The sequence below is a fragment of the Sciurus vulgaris genome (assembly GCF_902686455.1).
Source record: "Sciurus vulgaris genome assembly, chromosome: 2".
Lineage (NCBI taxonomy): Eukaryota > Metazoa > Chordata > Mammalia > Rodentia > Sciuridae > Sciurus > Sciurus vulgaris.
Window position 1 is genome coordinate 181,060,282 of NC_136462.1, and position 15,624 is coordinate 181,075,905.

Genomic DNA, 15,624 nt, shown 5'->3' on the forward strand with positions numbered 1-15,624 from the left:
GGTTTTTATACAAAAAAATAAATAAAATAAAATAAAGTAAATGAAACCTGTTTAAAAAAAAACAGACCTCAGGTGTTGTTATGGTTTGGATATAAGGTGTCTCCCAAAAGTACCTGTGTTAATGCAGGAATGTTCAGAGGTAAAGTGACTGGATTATGAGAGCTGTAACCTAATCCATTCATTCTAGTTTGAATGATGGGCTGCTAACTGTAGGCAGGTGAGGCAGGGTTGAAGAGGTGAGTCAGTGTGGGCATGTCCTGGAAGGGTGCATCTTCTCTGTGGCATATCTCTCTCTCTCTCTCTCTCTCTCTCTCTCTCTCTCTCTCTCTCTCTCTCGTGTGTGTGTGTGTGTGTGTGTGTGTGCGTGCACTTCTTGACCACCTGCCTTGAGCTGAGCAGCTTTCCTCTGCTGGGCCCTTCCCTAATGATGTACTGCCTCACCAAGGGTCCAGAATAAGGGTGTCAGCCGTCTATAGACTGAGATCTCTGACACCTTGAGCCCCAAATAAACATTTCCTCCTCTAAGTTGTCCTCATCAGGTATTTTGGTCACAGCGATGCAAAAGCTGACTGAAACAGGTGGAGGAATGAGGCTGATTCTCCTTCCGAGGAAAGGATACATGTTGTACCCCTTTGTCCCACCTGCCTTCCCCAAGGACAGCCTGACCAAGACACCTGGGCTACTACACTACCAGCATCATTCCAAACAGCCTCTCCTGTCACCTCTCACCCACTTGACTCCCTGTCATCAGTGTTCTGGGCTGAGAATCAGGGACAACTGAATATATGATTATATTTCTAGCGGGCCCTATCAATGGAAGATTGGGCAGAGCCGGCCTAGGAAAAGGGGGACATACGACTCTGACCTCTTTATTCTTCTCCTCTGATGCCCTACCACATTACCCCATCCCCAGTGTACATTTCTCTTTGGAGTCCATTTAGTGGAGATGGCATCCAGAAAGCCCATTTGACTATATGTGTAGGAATTGAGCATTGCCCTCTCTTGACTAGTTGTATTTAGGAGGCATCTGAAGAGGACAATGAGGGGCCAGGGCTGTAGCTCAGTGGCAGAGCACTTACCTAGCATGTGCGAGGCACTGGGTTTGATCCTCAGCACCCCATAAAAATAAAAAAAATAAAATAAAATAAAAATAAAAGAGGACAGTGCAGGCTGGGGGAATAGTTCAGTGGGAGAGCACTTGCCTAGCATATGTGGGCATCTGAGTTCATCCCAGCATCTCAAAAAACAAACAAAAAACAAAGAGACCAATGTTCAATTATGAAATTATTAGAGAGGAAATAATAATGGTGGTAGGATTTCTGACACCTGTGAAGAGGAATTTGGAGGCAAAAAAGGTTTTGCTATCACTTCTAAGTCACACTGAGAGGCAATGCCACAGAGATTGTGGATTCTGGAGCCAGGTTGGCTGGATTCATGTCCCAGTCTGTCACTTAGCATCTGTGGAAACTTGAACAAATTCCTTACACTCTTTCTGTTTCCAAATCTGCATAAAAGCGACTTCCTCACAGGATTAATATGAGGTGTAATAGAATATTACATGAAAGCCTTTAGAATACCTCCTGAAACAGAGAAAACAAATTATTGAGACCCCTGTCTCAAAATGGAATTTTTAAAGAGAGGACTGGGGTTGTAACTCAGCAGTAGAATGTTTGCCTAGAATATGTGAACCTTTGGGTTTGGGGTTTGATTCCCAACACCATAAAAGAAAAAAAAAAAAGTTCTTAAAAAATAACAATAGGGGTTGGGGATATGGCTCAGTTGGTAGAGTGCTTGCCAATCCCCAGCATGAGCATGAGGCCCTGGGTTCAATCCCCAGCATGGCCAAAAATAAATAAATAAAATTAAATAAAATAAAAAATAACAATAGAGAGAACTTTCCCCAAGTCGTCTTCTCCCTCGTCCCCCTTCTTTCCTCTCCTCTCTCATTCTCTGTCACCCTGTTATCTTAGTGCTATGTCTCAAAAGTCTAGAAAGTCAAATTTCTCCTTAGAAAGTCCTGGGCAGAAAGAAAGAGAGCAAGCACAGGAATTCTCATCATGTCTCCATTGTCCAGCTAGAGAAATGGAGACCCACAGAGGGACAAAGTCACCCAAGGTCATGTAGCCAGTTAGAAGCAGAGCCAAGTCAAATAAGGGTGCAGGGCTCCTGATTTGAAATTTTATTTCAGGATTTTCAATCCATTTACCTCAAAGCAAGCTCCTTCTGTCCTTCAAAGCCTCAGTCAGATGTCCTCTCTTCCAAGGAAGTCTTTGAATCCCCTTTTATTGGCTTCTCTTAGCACCTTGTCCTACCCACTGTCCTAGCTCTTATCACCCTGTATTATAATGTTTCTATTTATGTTTCTATTTATACTGAATGAGAATCTCAAATATAGAAAAAGCATCTGTCTCCCAGAAAGGAACTCAGCATTCCTGGGTGTGTGGTGAATTCAAAGTGTGCAGTGCTTGAAGAGACAGGCCATGTGTTTGGGACACTCTAAAGAAGAAGCAGTCACTTCCTTCCTCCCAAAGAGATCCTAGAGAGCTTCCTGGAAGAAGTACCAGTTTGCTTTTATCTACCCTGGAGTCAGTGGTATCCCACACATTCAAGTTATTCAATTTCAACTATATGACTTTGGCAAAAGAAAAAGAAAAAAAAAAGTTTTTCTCCCAGCTGTAACTCTATTTATCAAGAATTTCACAAAAATATTTTCACTGAATATTTTTATATTATAAAAATTTTACATTAATCTGGAATAAGATTAGTAAACCTTTTTAAAAATTTTTTCAGTACTGGGATTGAACTCAGGGCCTCACTCATGCTAGGTTAGCGCTGTATATCTGAGCTACCCCAGCCCTCAAGGTGCCTCTTAACTTCCATGCAACAAAACAAAAGAAAAACCACAAACCCTCTTTCCATACATATGTATTAGTTTTCTATTGCTGTGTAACAAACCACCACAAACCTAGGGGCTCAAGACCACACCCATTTATTCACTCATAGTTCTAAAAGTAAAAAGCCCAGGCATGAATCATCTGAATTTTCCCCTCAAGGTCTCCCAAGTCTGAAATCAAGATGTTGGCCAGCTTCGTCCTCATCTGGAGGTTCAGGGAAAGATTGGCTTCCAAGCACTCTCAGCTTGTTGGAAGAATTAATCTTCTTGTGGTGGCACTACTGAGGCTCCTGTTTTCTATCTTTTGGTGTGTGTAGAGGTCCCTAGTCACAGTGACTAAAATCTCCTCTTGGGTCCTTGTCATATGGTACTCTCCACAGCATGGCAGTTTGCTCCATAGCCAACACATGAGGGTCTGCTGTTCAAGAAAATGATTTTATATTAGGTAAAAAATAGTGTACACTTTCCACACACAGATTCTTTTTTTTTTTTTTCTTTGTGGTGCTGGGGATCGAACCCAGGCCATGTTCATGCAAGGCAAGCACTCTACCGACTGAGCTATCTTCCCAGCCCCACACATAGATTCTAATTGTCTTGTTGGCACTGGGAATTGAACTCAGGGTTGCTTTACCATTGAGCTACATCCCTATCCCTTTTTATTTGTATTATAATTATTATTATCATTAATATTATTGTTATTATTTGTTTTGAGACAGGGGCTTGCTAAATTGCTTAGGGCCTTCTTAAATTACTGAGGCTGGCTTTGAACTTAAAATCCCTTTGCCTCAGTCTCTGGAATTGCTGAGATTACAGGCGTGCACCCCTGCACCCAGTCCTTATTTTTCTCATTTTAAAATGGAGATAACAATGATGCCTGTATTGGAAGGCTACAAGCACATATTCAATGCTCAATAAATACAAACTATTGATTATATTAATCCTAAAGAATAGCGAGGGTCTAGACACAGGGAGATTAGATGGGTGAGGAGTCGGGGTCACTAGGGGGAGGAAACTGCAAGAGCAAAATGTTGAAAGTAGGAAAGCTGGTGTTTGGAGTATGTCTGCAGTGTGTGTGTGTGTGTGTGTGTGTGTGAGAGAGAGAGAGAGAGAGAGAGAGAGAGAGGGGCTGGTGAGGGGGATATGTATACAAAGAAGACTGAAAGAGAGCTGAGGACAGTTTCTCTCATCCTTCCAATTAGTATTTACTGGGTGTTTACTCTGTACCAGGCATCATAAGAGAGTGCCTGGCTTCAGCCTGGCTGTAGTAGGAAGCCAAGGAAGAGCTATGAGCACAAGGAAATGATCTGAACTTCAGGGAGTTTATTTGCTCCTGGAAGAGTGACTATTTCCACAGGAGGGAATCCCTGCCCACCCTTTTCTCTTCAACCTCAAAGCCTGCTGGGGACCCAGTCCCCAAGCCAGGTCCCAGGAGAGAGGTGCCAGAATCAGACTCTGCCTGTGAAAGGACAGAGCGTGCAACCCCAGATACCAATTCCTTTCCTCTTGTTCCTGTGTGGTCCCAAAGCTATCTCTTCTAGCCATCCTTGGGTGGGAAGGGATGCAATTATTTCTCTTTTAAAGTTGAAGTGTGGTAATTGATGCAGGGCACACATATCAGAGTTCACATGGGTACTTGTCCAAACTCACAAACACAGTCCCAGAACTCCAAGTCACCACCTTACCCTCACATTCCAGGGACAGATGGATAAAACTAAGCTACGTTTTTGGTTTCCTGCCTCCCCTCTCTGAAATGAATCCTGTCCTGACCATCCTGTCCTTATTGATCATTTGTGTGTGTACAGTTCACACAATCAAACCTGGATGTCTAGAGACTGACATTGAGAGGTACTATTAAGAGAGCCTGGAGTGAGTCATTTTGAAAATGGGGAAACTGAGGCTTAGAGAAAGGAAGCTACTTGCCCAGGGTCAGGCAGTGAGGCTAGGGTAGAAACAGGACAGAATCTGGATTTACTCACCAGGCATGGTGGCATGCGACTCTAGTTCAGGAAGGCTGACACAGGAGGATTGCTTAAGTCCAGGAGTTGACAGGCCAGGATCTTTTTCATGGAGCGCGCGCGCGCACACACACACACACACACACACACACACACACACACTCCACAGTTACCCTTAAATTCAGACATATCTGGGTTGTACCCCCAAAAAAAAAAAAAAAAAAAACTTTGAGTAGAAGTTTTGGGATATGGTTCCTTATTAAATACAGTATTGGCTATTTGTTGGGGAAATGTGGAAACTGTGTCTGCCGTGGCTGAATTTATCCATTAATAGTTTCCTTCCTGCCAGGCATGGATGGTGGTATGCACCCATAGAATCTGTCTCTGGCTATTCTGAGACAGATTACTTGAGCCCAGGAGTCTGGGGCCAGCTGGGGCAACATGAGACTGTCTTTAAAAATTTTTTTTTCCCCAGGTCTCAGTTTCTTCACCGGTAAAATGGGGAGAATGTATGATCTACATCTGAAGGCTTCCTCTCAGCCTCACCCTCTATCTTAAGAAAATGTGGGTAAGGCAAGAAGGCAGGGGAGTGGCAAGCAGTTTCTCCAGCCAGGCATACAGAATGGTTCATACCAGTGAGTACATACAAGGTCCCATGACCATGACACCCAGGCTGACGCATCTCCTGCACTTTGAAGTTGGGTGGGGGGAGCCCGTAGGGAGTCCCCAGGGCATGGTGAGGGCAAGCCCAAGGCTTATACAGGAATAGAAGGGTGGCCTCTTGACCTCCAATTCTGAAACCCATAAAATTGGGCAGGTCCTCACATCTGGGCATGGGTTAGATGGGTGTGGGCAACTTTCAACTCCATGGGTGTGAGCTCATGTGCACGTGTGTGCTTATTTGTACATGGATGCCTTCATGCATATGCATGGATGGCCACATGTATGCATGTATGTACATAGGAATGGCACCTCATATCCAATTGGATATGAAACTTCAGGATTACTCCCATCATGATGCCCATTATCTCTTTTTTGTTATTTCCATTGCATAACAACAAAGCCCCCAGGCCCAGGCTAGGGTCCCTGGGCTCCCTCCCTAGGGCAAGGGTCAATAGGTGATTCAGCTACTATATGATTCTAAGAATTTTTTTCCCCTCTCTCTGAGCTTCATTTTCCCCAACTATAAAATGAGGGCTCTGGGTTGAGATCTGAAGTCTCTTCCATCCCTGATGATCTCTCTTTCTGATTATCTTTTCAGTGGAGAGGAGGGATGAGGGTCAAGGGTTTTAATAGGCAACTCCACGGGCTCCAGCCCCACAACTTTTCATGAGTACTCCTGACTCTACAGAGAAATGAAAGACTGGGATCTGCCTAGCAGATTGTCATGGGGTTCATTTAATACTGGAAACAGAATCCAGGTCATTTAGGGTACCAGTGTATATGCCAAGAGCCATCTTCTCTGGGCTTGGGGAACAGGAACCTTGTGCTGAACAGAACTTTGCCTGTACCAGGATAGAGGGTCCAGATACAGACTCCTATGCCAGCCATCCTTCATGAGCTTCAGGCTGCAACTACTGAGCCTTGAATTAAAGTCTACTCTGTTTCAGACCCATTGCAGACTGAGTGGGAAGTGTATGAACAATGACTCTGCCTTTGGGATGCCCATCATCCAATCAGGAAGACACATACACAATTGTATGTGTCACAATTCACAATTCACATACAACTTGTTATCATCACTTGTATATTTATTTTTTATTAAATTTTTTAAAATTAAGGGACGGGGTCTTGGTATGGTGCCCAGGCTGGCCCTGAATTACTGGGCTCAGGCAATTCTCCTGCGTCAGCCAGCACTCCTGGCTACTTACTGTTTTTACTGAACAAACAAATGACAGTGCATCAAGGTAGCCATTGACACATAGGTAGGTCAAGGAAGACCACCTAGAGAAAGGAATGAGTAGAATGTAGAAGATAGGACAGATCTGGATTTCAGACAGGCACGCCAGGAGGTAAGAATGCTAAAGAGACAATGAGAGTTTAACCTCAGCACAAAGTGCATGGATAAGAAGGGGAGATGAAGCCAGAGACAACTAGGTCTGGATCATGTAGGGCCATGAATGCTATGTTAGGAGTACCAGGCCTTATGAGCCACATAAGGTTCTAGAGAGAGTAAACAACGGGTGTGACAGAACAGGCATGTTAGGGATTTATTTAGTTTGTGAGCAAAGAGGTCAAGAGAGGATATGAACTTATCAGGAAGTGGCTGTGATAGGCAGAGGTTCAGAGTTGTAGGAATGCGGACACTTGGGGACATCATTCTAAAGAATAGGATGCCACCCCTCCCAACTCCAGGTATTATTTCCTGGCTCCTCTGAGTTACGAGGGCTGAGTCCTCCCTTTGGGATTTCAGATTAGGTTAGAACAGGGTTTTATCACCAGAACATGAACCTCTGGACTAGCTCCTACTGGCCAGGTGAGCATCTCTCAGCCTCATGCAACAGTTCTGCTTTCTATGAAAGAACTTAAAACCTCTGCCTCTGGAGATTCTGAGAATATGTATTTGTGGTCTCTTCCCACAGGCCATTGGGAGAACTGGGACCTAGAATCCTGGGTGGAGAATTAGGAAGAATCTTACATTGTCAGCTCAGAAAATTTGAATATGTTAAGTATGATGAGATAAAGAAAGTGAGGTCCAAGAGGTAACATGACTTGCTTGAGGTTACACACTAAGTTTGGGGCATAGTCACTAGGTCTCCCTTGGGAGGCTGAAGCACCCTGAGGAGCAGATGAAGAGTAGAGAGGGTCAGGGATGGGAGCTATAGGATTAACTCCTGACTCTGCCATTGACCTTAGCTTAACTACCTTGAGAAGTTACTTAGGCTCTGTTTCCTCAACTAAAATAATACCTTTTAGGATTGGGAAGATCAGAAAACCATAGCACGGTAACTGGCACACAGTTAAGTGCTCTATAAATGTCAGCTAGTGGTCTGGCAGTGGCAATAGTAAGTGCCCAGTGTGTGTGTGTGTGTGTGTGTGTGTGTGTGTGTGTGTGTGTGTGTAGGGCATTAGTGAATATAAATTCATATACTAGCAATGAGATTTGTGAGCCTCAATAGCTCCATAAGTGAATTGGGATTTATAATCTCTGTCCTGTCACTCTTGTGTCCAGTTCCCGTAGCAACCGTGGATTAAATAAGGTGTGTAAACGTTCCAGGACAGAGCTCTACTAGCTCAATGTTTATTCAGCCCAGAGCAATTCCTCTCCGACTCTTTGCACAAGTTCCTGTCAGTCTCACCAACTCCCCGACACTCGCAGGTGCTCCCCCGGAACCGGGGAAGTGGCACATCACTCTCCTCTTGAACTTGCCGAGCTAAGGAAAAATGGGATGGGAGAACAGAAAATGTGTAGGGACGAGATACACACAGATCAGGGAAATTGGGTATAGGATGCAGGAGAAAGGATATGGGAGGAGTGGGAGAGTTGAGTCCCCTGGGATGAGAGCGGGGAGAGAAATCCCTGGGAAGGACTGGGGATCGTCTTCATTGAGAGGTCTGCAGGTGGCCGGGGGTAGAGATCCAAGCCCCTGGCATTTGCCTCTCCTGGCGGCAAACTCAGGCTCTAAGTGCCGCTCCTGAACAGGAGTCACTGGCCAGCAAACCGTGGAGGGGCGGGGAGTGGGGAATCCGCAGCCTAGGATTGGCCACCGCTCCGGCGGCCGGTGACGTGCGGCGGGCGGGCCCCTTTGTGATGTCACAATCAGCTGTTTGGACGTTCCAATTTGTGCCGTGAGCCCCGCCGCAGCGGCCGCACAGACTCAAAGCCCAGCGAGTGAGCGCAGCTGCTCCGAGAGCCTCTCCGCTATCCCCGCGCCTCCCCATCCTGCCTCCGCGATGCGGCCGGGTCTGTGAACAGCCTGCTACCCTGGGACGCCCCGCCGAACTACTACCTCAGCATCACCCCGCCCGCCGCATCGCTCCGGGTCCCAGGTGAGTCCGCGCCAGCTTGGGCCCCCGGGCTGCCAGTGCCCCGGGACACGCCCTGCGCCCCCTGTGCTGGGGCCTTTGTCTAGTCCGGCGGCCGCCGGGGCTGCGTTCCGAGCTCGCTATTGGTTGCCGCACGCCGGTAGACCTTGACGTCGCACTATTTGCATATGACATTGAGACGTCACCAAGGCCAGCACCGCCCCCCAGGCTCGGGTCGCTTGTCCTCCCGTGACCCGGTGGGCGCCGTGTCGGGCGGGGCCAAGGTTGAGAGACGCTGAAAGGCAAGCGGAGCCCAAGGGGGCTCTGCGGTTTCCTGGGCTAATCTCGAGGTTGGGGTCAGGGCTCTGATGCCCTTTCTCCTTGCCATATGAGGGTCTAACGGCACAACTATGTCTAGGTCAGGGGATCAAGGAGGCCTTCCTATTCCAGGTCTTTTGGAATAACACCAGATGGTGCCGGAATCCCCCACTCTGGCTCCAGGCTCCTCCCCCGAGGGACTAACACAATAACATCCTCCTAATCCCTGACATGTGTGCAGGGCCTTAGTTGATGTCACTCCTAGCCTCCACAGGAGATGTCTTAGACCCCATTTCACAGAAGGAAAAACTGAGACCCAGGGAAGGGAAGTAGCTTACTCGAGGACACTGTCAACTAGTCATGTTCATTGAGTGACATATGGATGGCATTAGTACCAGGCATGTACAGAGTTAAGAGTTCAATAAAAGCTACACATCCTTCTTCCACTGAGGACCATGTCTTGGGCTCAGCACCATCCCAATTAGATCTCTTCATTCTTGGATCTTATTCTAGGAGATCTTTGGGAATCAGCTCCCCTTTGGTTACCCTGACCCCCTCTGCTCTCTACCTTCCAGTTCAATAAAATCTCTGCCAGTTGTTTTGATCACAAAGGTGAGCTGTCAGCTGCCTCAGAGTGCCTCCAGGGTTGATTTGGTTAAGATATAGGGTGAGGTGAGAGTTCCCTCTATTGACTGCTCACCACCTCCCCAACTGTGGCTTGTCAGTGAGGAGGTATGTGACCTGGCCTACTACTAATGATTATAGGGGGTTGTACTGTCCCCTCTCCCTGCTCAGATAGGGGTAGGGGAAAGGGAGGAGAGCTTCTGGACTTTCCAAGTGCATGGGCCTAAATGCTGGACCTGGAACCCCATCTCAAGCTGGGGTTTGCTCAGGGGTGGGCTGGGCTAGGGGTGGCTTAAGTCTCAAATGCTATTCTGGGCACAGCTGCTGTAGTTATTAAAGGGAATGGCTCTTCCTGGAGCAGAGCTGGGAATCTGAGAACCAGGAAGTTGGCAGGGCTAGGAAAGAAATCCAAGAGGCTCACCCAGGGTCAAGAGAGGGGGCAGGCACTGGCTGTCTGGTGCTGCTGTCACTCACACTGTGTGACCTCTGAGCCTCCCTTACCTCAATCTGTCTGTAACTGAGGAAGTCCTGTGCAGGGTCTAGTACACAGTGAATGCTTTGGTAAAGGCATGCTGAATCCTTGTGCCAGGAACTCTATGTCTTTCTGTGGCTGGACAGAGGGTCAGTGACTGGATCAAGGTCCCTGTCTGACCTCCCTGCTTCCTGTACATATTTGTATTCTTGGAGATTATCTGTTGAGACCTTCCTGACTCTGGACTGAATGCTCAGTGATCTGGGACTAGGCCTGCTCCACCACTATCTAGCTGTGTGTTTTGGATGGATTTATGTTCTCCCTCTGATCCTCAGATTGTAAAATGAGCTGAGAGCAGATCTATAGTCATCACCTTGATGTCTCTTTTCCTGGAAGAGGGGCTTTCTTTCACATCTTTGCCCAGGCTAAGAGCTTGAAGGGTCCTGGTCCAACCCTCAGTGTTCATCCTAAGGGCTCCTGGGATTTGATAGCTCCCTCCCTCATCACCTCCCACTGACCTGCTGTCTCATTGGAACCAGGCAGCCTGATCTTCCTCCTAGTTAGGGATGCTGCCCTTGAGCAGGAGCATGGGAAAAGGAGGTTAGAGGGGGGAGGGCCTGTGGGCATAGAATCTTCACACCTCATCTGACAGACACATATGCAACTTGCCCAATAACATGGTAAGATGGTAGCAGTTTTGTGGTATTTCTGCTAGCTAGAACTTTTCAAACCACACAGGCTTCTTAGTCTCTGGGGTCAAAGATGCTGTTGAGGAAATCATAATGAAAAACCAAGATCCTTTTTTTCCCCAGAAAAATACACAGAGAACATGGCCCCAGTTACCAAGTTAAAAATACTTAATCTAGACACCCAGAAAAATGAGAGGGTACAGCCTCTGGAACCTGATTACATAGGTTCAAATCCCACCTTGTCTTTTACTAGCTATAACACTTTGGGCAAGTTAACTTACTTCTCTGAGCCTTATCTTATTTCTATTTTCTTTCTTTTTTAAAACAATTTTTTGTAGTTGTAGATGGACAGCATGACTTTATTTTGTTTATTTTTATGTGATGCTAATAATGATTGAACCCAGTGCCTCACACATACTAGGCAAGCCCTCTGCCATTGAGCTACAGTCCCAGCCCTCTATTTACCTGTAAAATAGAGTAATTAAATGCCCACTTTGTACATTTTGGTGTGAGGATTACATGAGGTAATATAAGTGAAGCTCTTCAGTATAGTGTCTGGTACACAAATGTTACTTATATTATTATGATAATAATCACAATATGGGCAATTTGTTCCATGCCTGGAGAATTTGTTTACTCTTCAAGGATTTGCTTGGATGTTTGGTCCTCTGGAGACCTTCCCTGACAGAGCCTGGTCATACACATCATATCACTTCGTGTCCCTAAAGCACCTTGTGATTTGAGTTTTTTAGTTTATTGAGTGCTTACTATGTGCCCAGGCATTGTTTTAAGCACTTTATAAGTGTGTAGTTCTTTGTATATGTGTGTGTGTTAGGGGGGTACTGGGGATTGAACCAGTACCATTGAGCTACATCTCTAGCCCTTTTTTTAAAAAAAGATTTTAGTTGTAGATGGACACAATATCTTTATTTTGTTTATTTATTTTTATGTGGTGCTGAGGATTGAACCCAGTGCCTCACACATGCTAGGCAAGTGGTCTACCACTGAGCTACAAACCCAGCCCCCATCTCCAGCCCTTTTTAATTTTTAAATTTTGAGACAGGGTCTTACTAAGTTGCTGAGGCTGGCCTGGAACTTGAAATCCTCCTGCCTCAGCTTCCCAAATTGCTGGATATAGGTGTGGGCCACTGTGCTACATTTAGCTTACTTAATTCTCATTAAAGTCCAGAGGAGGGTACAATGATCAGTTTTTTTTTTTTTTTTTTTTTTTTTTTTTGCAGAGGTGGAGATTGAACCTAGGACCTCAAGCATGTTAAGCCTATTTCTGTCACTGAGCCATACCCCCAGCCCAGTTCGTTTAATTTTTATAAAGACCAAAAGAAAAGGGTATCATATCATTGTCATTTGACAGATCAGAAGACTAAGACACAAATAAATAACATTCTAAATTCATACAGCCAGGAGTTTGGGTGAACTTCAGTGACTGACTCCTTTCTATGAATCCCAGGTTTTGCACTGCCATAGGGCGCCTCCTTGAGGTCGCTTCACTGCCCTACCATGTTCCAGCGCCTCAGCAGCCTCTTCTTCAGTACCCCTTCACCCCCAGAAGACTCCAACTGCCCCCACGCCTTTGTCTCACAGGAGGATGAAGTGGACGGCTGGCTCATCATTGACCTGCCGGGTGAGACTTGAGTCAGGGGCCACAGCTCGAACTTCCAAGCCTGTGAATTCACTGAAAGGGCCAATGGCACAGCGGTGGAGGGGAAGGGAGTTGTCCGGGAATTGATAGGGCCCCCAAACCTATTGGTCAAATGAGCTGAGGCAATGGCCCTGAAGGTGGGATAACATGGTCCCTTGCCCTGCAAGCCTGATCTGTCTCCAGGCGGTGCACTGTTGGGGTCACACTTCAGGGTACCATGGCGAGCCTCCTGGTCTGAGGGTGCTCCGTGGGCACGGCGGGCAGGGCTGCGGGTCTGACTAACGTTGCCATTTCTCTCCCCGTCCCTTGTGTCCGGTGTGTGTGTGTCTCTCTCCCCTCCCCACCGCTGTTACCCCTCCTCCGCATGGCTCCCCCTCCCGCGCCCCGTAGACAGCTACGAGGCTCCCCCCAGCCCTGGGGCCGCCCCTGCCCCCGCGGGCCGCCCTCCGCCCGCGCCCTCCTTGATGGACGAGAGCTGGTTTGTTACCCCTCCCGCTTGTTTTACTGCAGAGGGGCCCGGCCTCGGGTCCACCCTTCTCCAGAGCAGCCCCCTGGAGGACCTCCTCATCGAGCACCCCAGCATGTCCGTTTACGTCACCGGCAGCACCATAGTGCTGGAGCCTGGGCCCCCTTCCCCGCACCCAGACGCTGCCCCACCGGACAGCGACCTCGGAGACGGGTGAGAGGGCGGGAGGCGGGGCCTGGAGTCTGGGGTCTACGTTTGGAGGCTTCAGGATCAGGCGTCTACGTAGCCTGGGCTTTTAGATGGAGGTGTGGCCTCGTGGCCGGGGCGGAGCTTGGGAACGACGTGGCTGAGATTGCTGGGCTGGGTCTCGATCCTTGAGGAGCGAGGTCTTGGGGCCGAGCGAATGGGGTTGCCGGGGGCGCGTCCAGATTGGGGCAGAGACCGCACTGCGCCAAGAAAAGGGAACCGAAGGCAGCGGGGTGGGAGATGCCAGCTCCCCAACCCCTCCATGTCCCGCTCTGACCGAGCCCCGCTCTGTCCCTGCAGGGAGTTGGCACCCGCCCGCCGCGAGCCCCGGGTCCTGCACCACGCCGCTGCTCCTCTGCCGGCGCGAGCGGTACTGCTGGAGAAGGCGGGCCAGGTACGGCGACTGCAGCGGGCCCGGCAGCGGGCTGAACGCCATGCGCTGAGCGCCAAGGCGGTGCAACGGCAGAACCGCGCCCGTGAGAGCCGTCCGCGCCGGCCTAAGCACCAGGGTAGCTTCATCTACCAGCCGTGCCAGCGCCAGTTCAACTACTGAGTATCCGGCAGCCGCACCACGAATCCCTCGCGGTTCCCCTATCCCCGTTAGTCCTCTCCGTGGCAGCCCATGTGTTGCTCGAGGGGCGGCGGGTGCCGCCTCGGGCTGCACCACAACCTCCTTCCTCCTTAGAGTATGTGAGGTGGGGTGATGGCCCTTCCTTCCTCGACTCTCTTGATTTCCCCATCTCTGATCCTCTCATCCACTTCTGAATCCCTTTTGCCCCCTTTCGCCCTCCCCATACTCAGCATCTTATCTTCTATTCTCCCCACTGCTGACCTTTCATGCTTCCGAATTCTCCTGCATCCGTCCCTCCCTCTCACCTTTCCTCTCTCGGTCCACCCCTACTTCTGAGAGCCTTTTCCACCCTGATCTGGCTCATTCCCCATCTTCAACTTGCACCTTACACGACTCACACTTTCATATTTGGCATTACACTTACTCCTGCCTCTCTTATTATTCATTCCCAGGAATTCCCTCACAAATGGATAAAGGGAGGGAACGCTGAGCCCAACTATGACCAGGTACTACTGGCTGGGTCTGGGCCACTGTCCTTGCCCTCCAGTAGGGGTCAGGCTCAGGGTTTTGCTTTTAGTCTCTCCCTTCTCTCTGCCCTGGGGGCTGGGCTCCTTGAGGCTGTTTAGACCTGGAAAGGTAAAGTATGTGAAAGAGGACAGTGAAGTGTTAGTTAGAGAGAGAAGATGGAGGGAATCAAGGGAAAGAAAGAGCCTATTGGAGATGTACAGAGGACAGACAGGTTGAGAAGTTATAGGGAGCAGGGTAGCATGGGAGCTGCACTGTGCTTGCTCAGAGAGGCCATTCCCTGCTCTCTTGCTGGAGCCTGCCCCCACTTTGTTTCCTATAATCTCATTTCCAAATCTTTTCCTGAAATCTACCCTCTGCAGGCCCCTAAGTCTGAGGGGCTTAGTACCATGCCACCCTACCTTGATATTCTCCCCCAGGAGTAGAAGTTGGGCAAGGCCTGCCATCCTGGCCGACTGTTCACATGCCCAAGGTGCTAAAAACTAGCTTAGGAGAGACACAGGCCAGAGGGGTTCTAGGCAGGGAATGGGCACACACCCCAAGGTAAGAATGTAGAGGAATGATGCTAAAGAGGACAGGCCTTGGGGTGAAGCCATCCCAAGATTGACAGCTCAGTCTTTCATCTTGCCTCTGGCCTTATATTTCACACCCTACTCACTATGGCTAATAAACACTCCTGGGTTGGAGGCCAGCAGCCCACTGTCCCAATTTCCAAAAGTTCCCTATCCAGGTTCAGGGCCTTCAGGGGCCTCTTTCTTTCCCACAGGGCTCTTCCTTTCTAGGCTGCTGGGGAGAAATGGGTGCCCTATGGTCCCCCCTCCCCTTCTCCTCCAGTAAGTACCTGGAGGAAAGAACCTGAATCCCTGAGTGAGACACAGGGACAGGAGCAGCCAGCTTTCCCTTTCTTGTGGTGGGATTGAATTTTGGGCTCAGACACCAGCAACAGCCTCTTGGGATGCCCTGAGTTGCTTCCCATTCTCTTTCTAGCTGTCTTTTTGTGTGTGCTCTTTCTTCCTTGAAACTTTTAAGATTTCCTGTTACATACTAACATAGGTCTTCCCCTTCACCCTAATTCCATGTTTCCAGGCCTCACAGCCAAGCTGGGGTTGGAGAAAACTCTGCATTCCCATGAGGGCAAAGGCAGCTGCTCTCCCTGACCCTACAGCCCCAGACCTCACTTGGCACATGTAGAGTAGGGAGTATCCCCATGGATGCTGGGATGGGAACAGAGGAAGCCTA

General features: G+C 48.5%; 1 protein-coding gene across 2 annotated transcripts; it reads left to right on the forward strand.

Moving 5' to 3' along the window:
* Positions 1 to 8,599: 8,599 nt before the first annotated feature.
* On the forward strand, positions 8,600 to 15,029 carry TP53INP2 (tumor protein p53 inducible nuclear protein 2). 2 transcript variants are annotated; one of them, XM_079128387.1, is made up of 4 exons: positions 8,600 to 8,838; positions 12,386 to 12,559; positions 13,088 to 13,256; positions 13,590 to 15,029. In XM_079128387.1, exons 2-4 carry the CDS (start codon positions 12,436 to 12,438, stop codon positions 13,840 to 13,842), a joined length of 546 nt encoding a protein of 181 aa, XP_078984513.1. In that variant the 5' UTR covers positions 8,600 to 8,838; positions 12,386 to 12,435; the 3' UTR covers positions 13,843 to 15,029. The 2 variants fall into 2 exon arrangements, with proteins under 2 accessions (XP_078984513.1, XP_078984512.1); XM_079128386.1 differs by having other exon boundaries at positions 8,602 to 8,838; positions 12,968 to 13,256.
* Positions 15,030 to 15,624: the final 595 nt, after the last annotated feature.

Bases quoted from the DNA above. Each gene is read 5' to 3' on its own strand.
- TP53INP2 (XM_079128386.1), top strand. From the start codon at position 12,436: ATGTTCCAGCGCCTCAGCAGCCTCTTCTTCAGTACCCCTTCACCCCCA. The intron at 12,560-12,967 runs GTGAGACTTGAG...CGCGCCCCGTAG, and splicing joins GCTCATCATTGACCTGCCGG to ACAGCTACGAGGCTCCCCCC. The intron at 13,257-13,589 runs GTGAGAGGGCGG...CTGTCCCTGCAG, and splicing joins GACAGCGACCTCGGAGACGG to GGAGTTGGCACCCGCCCGCC.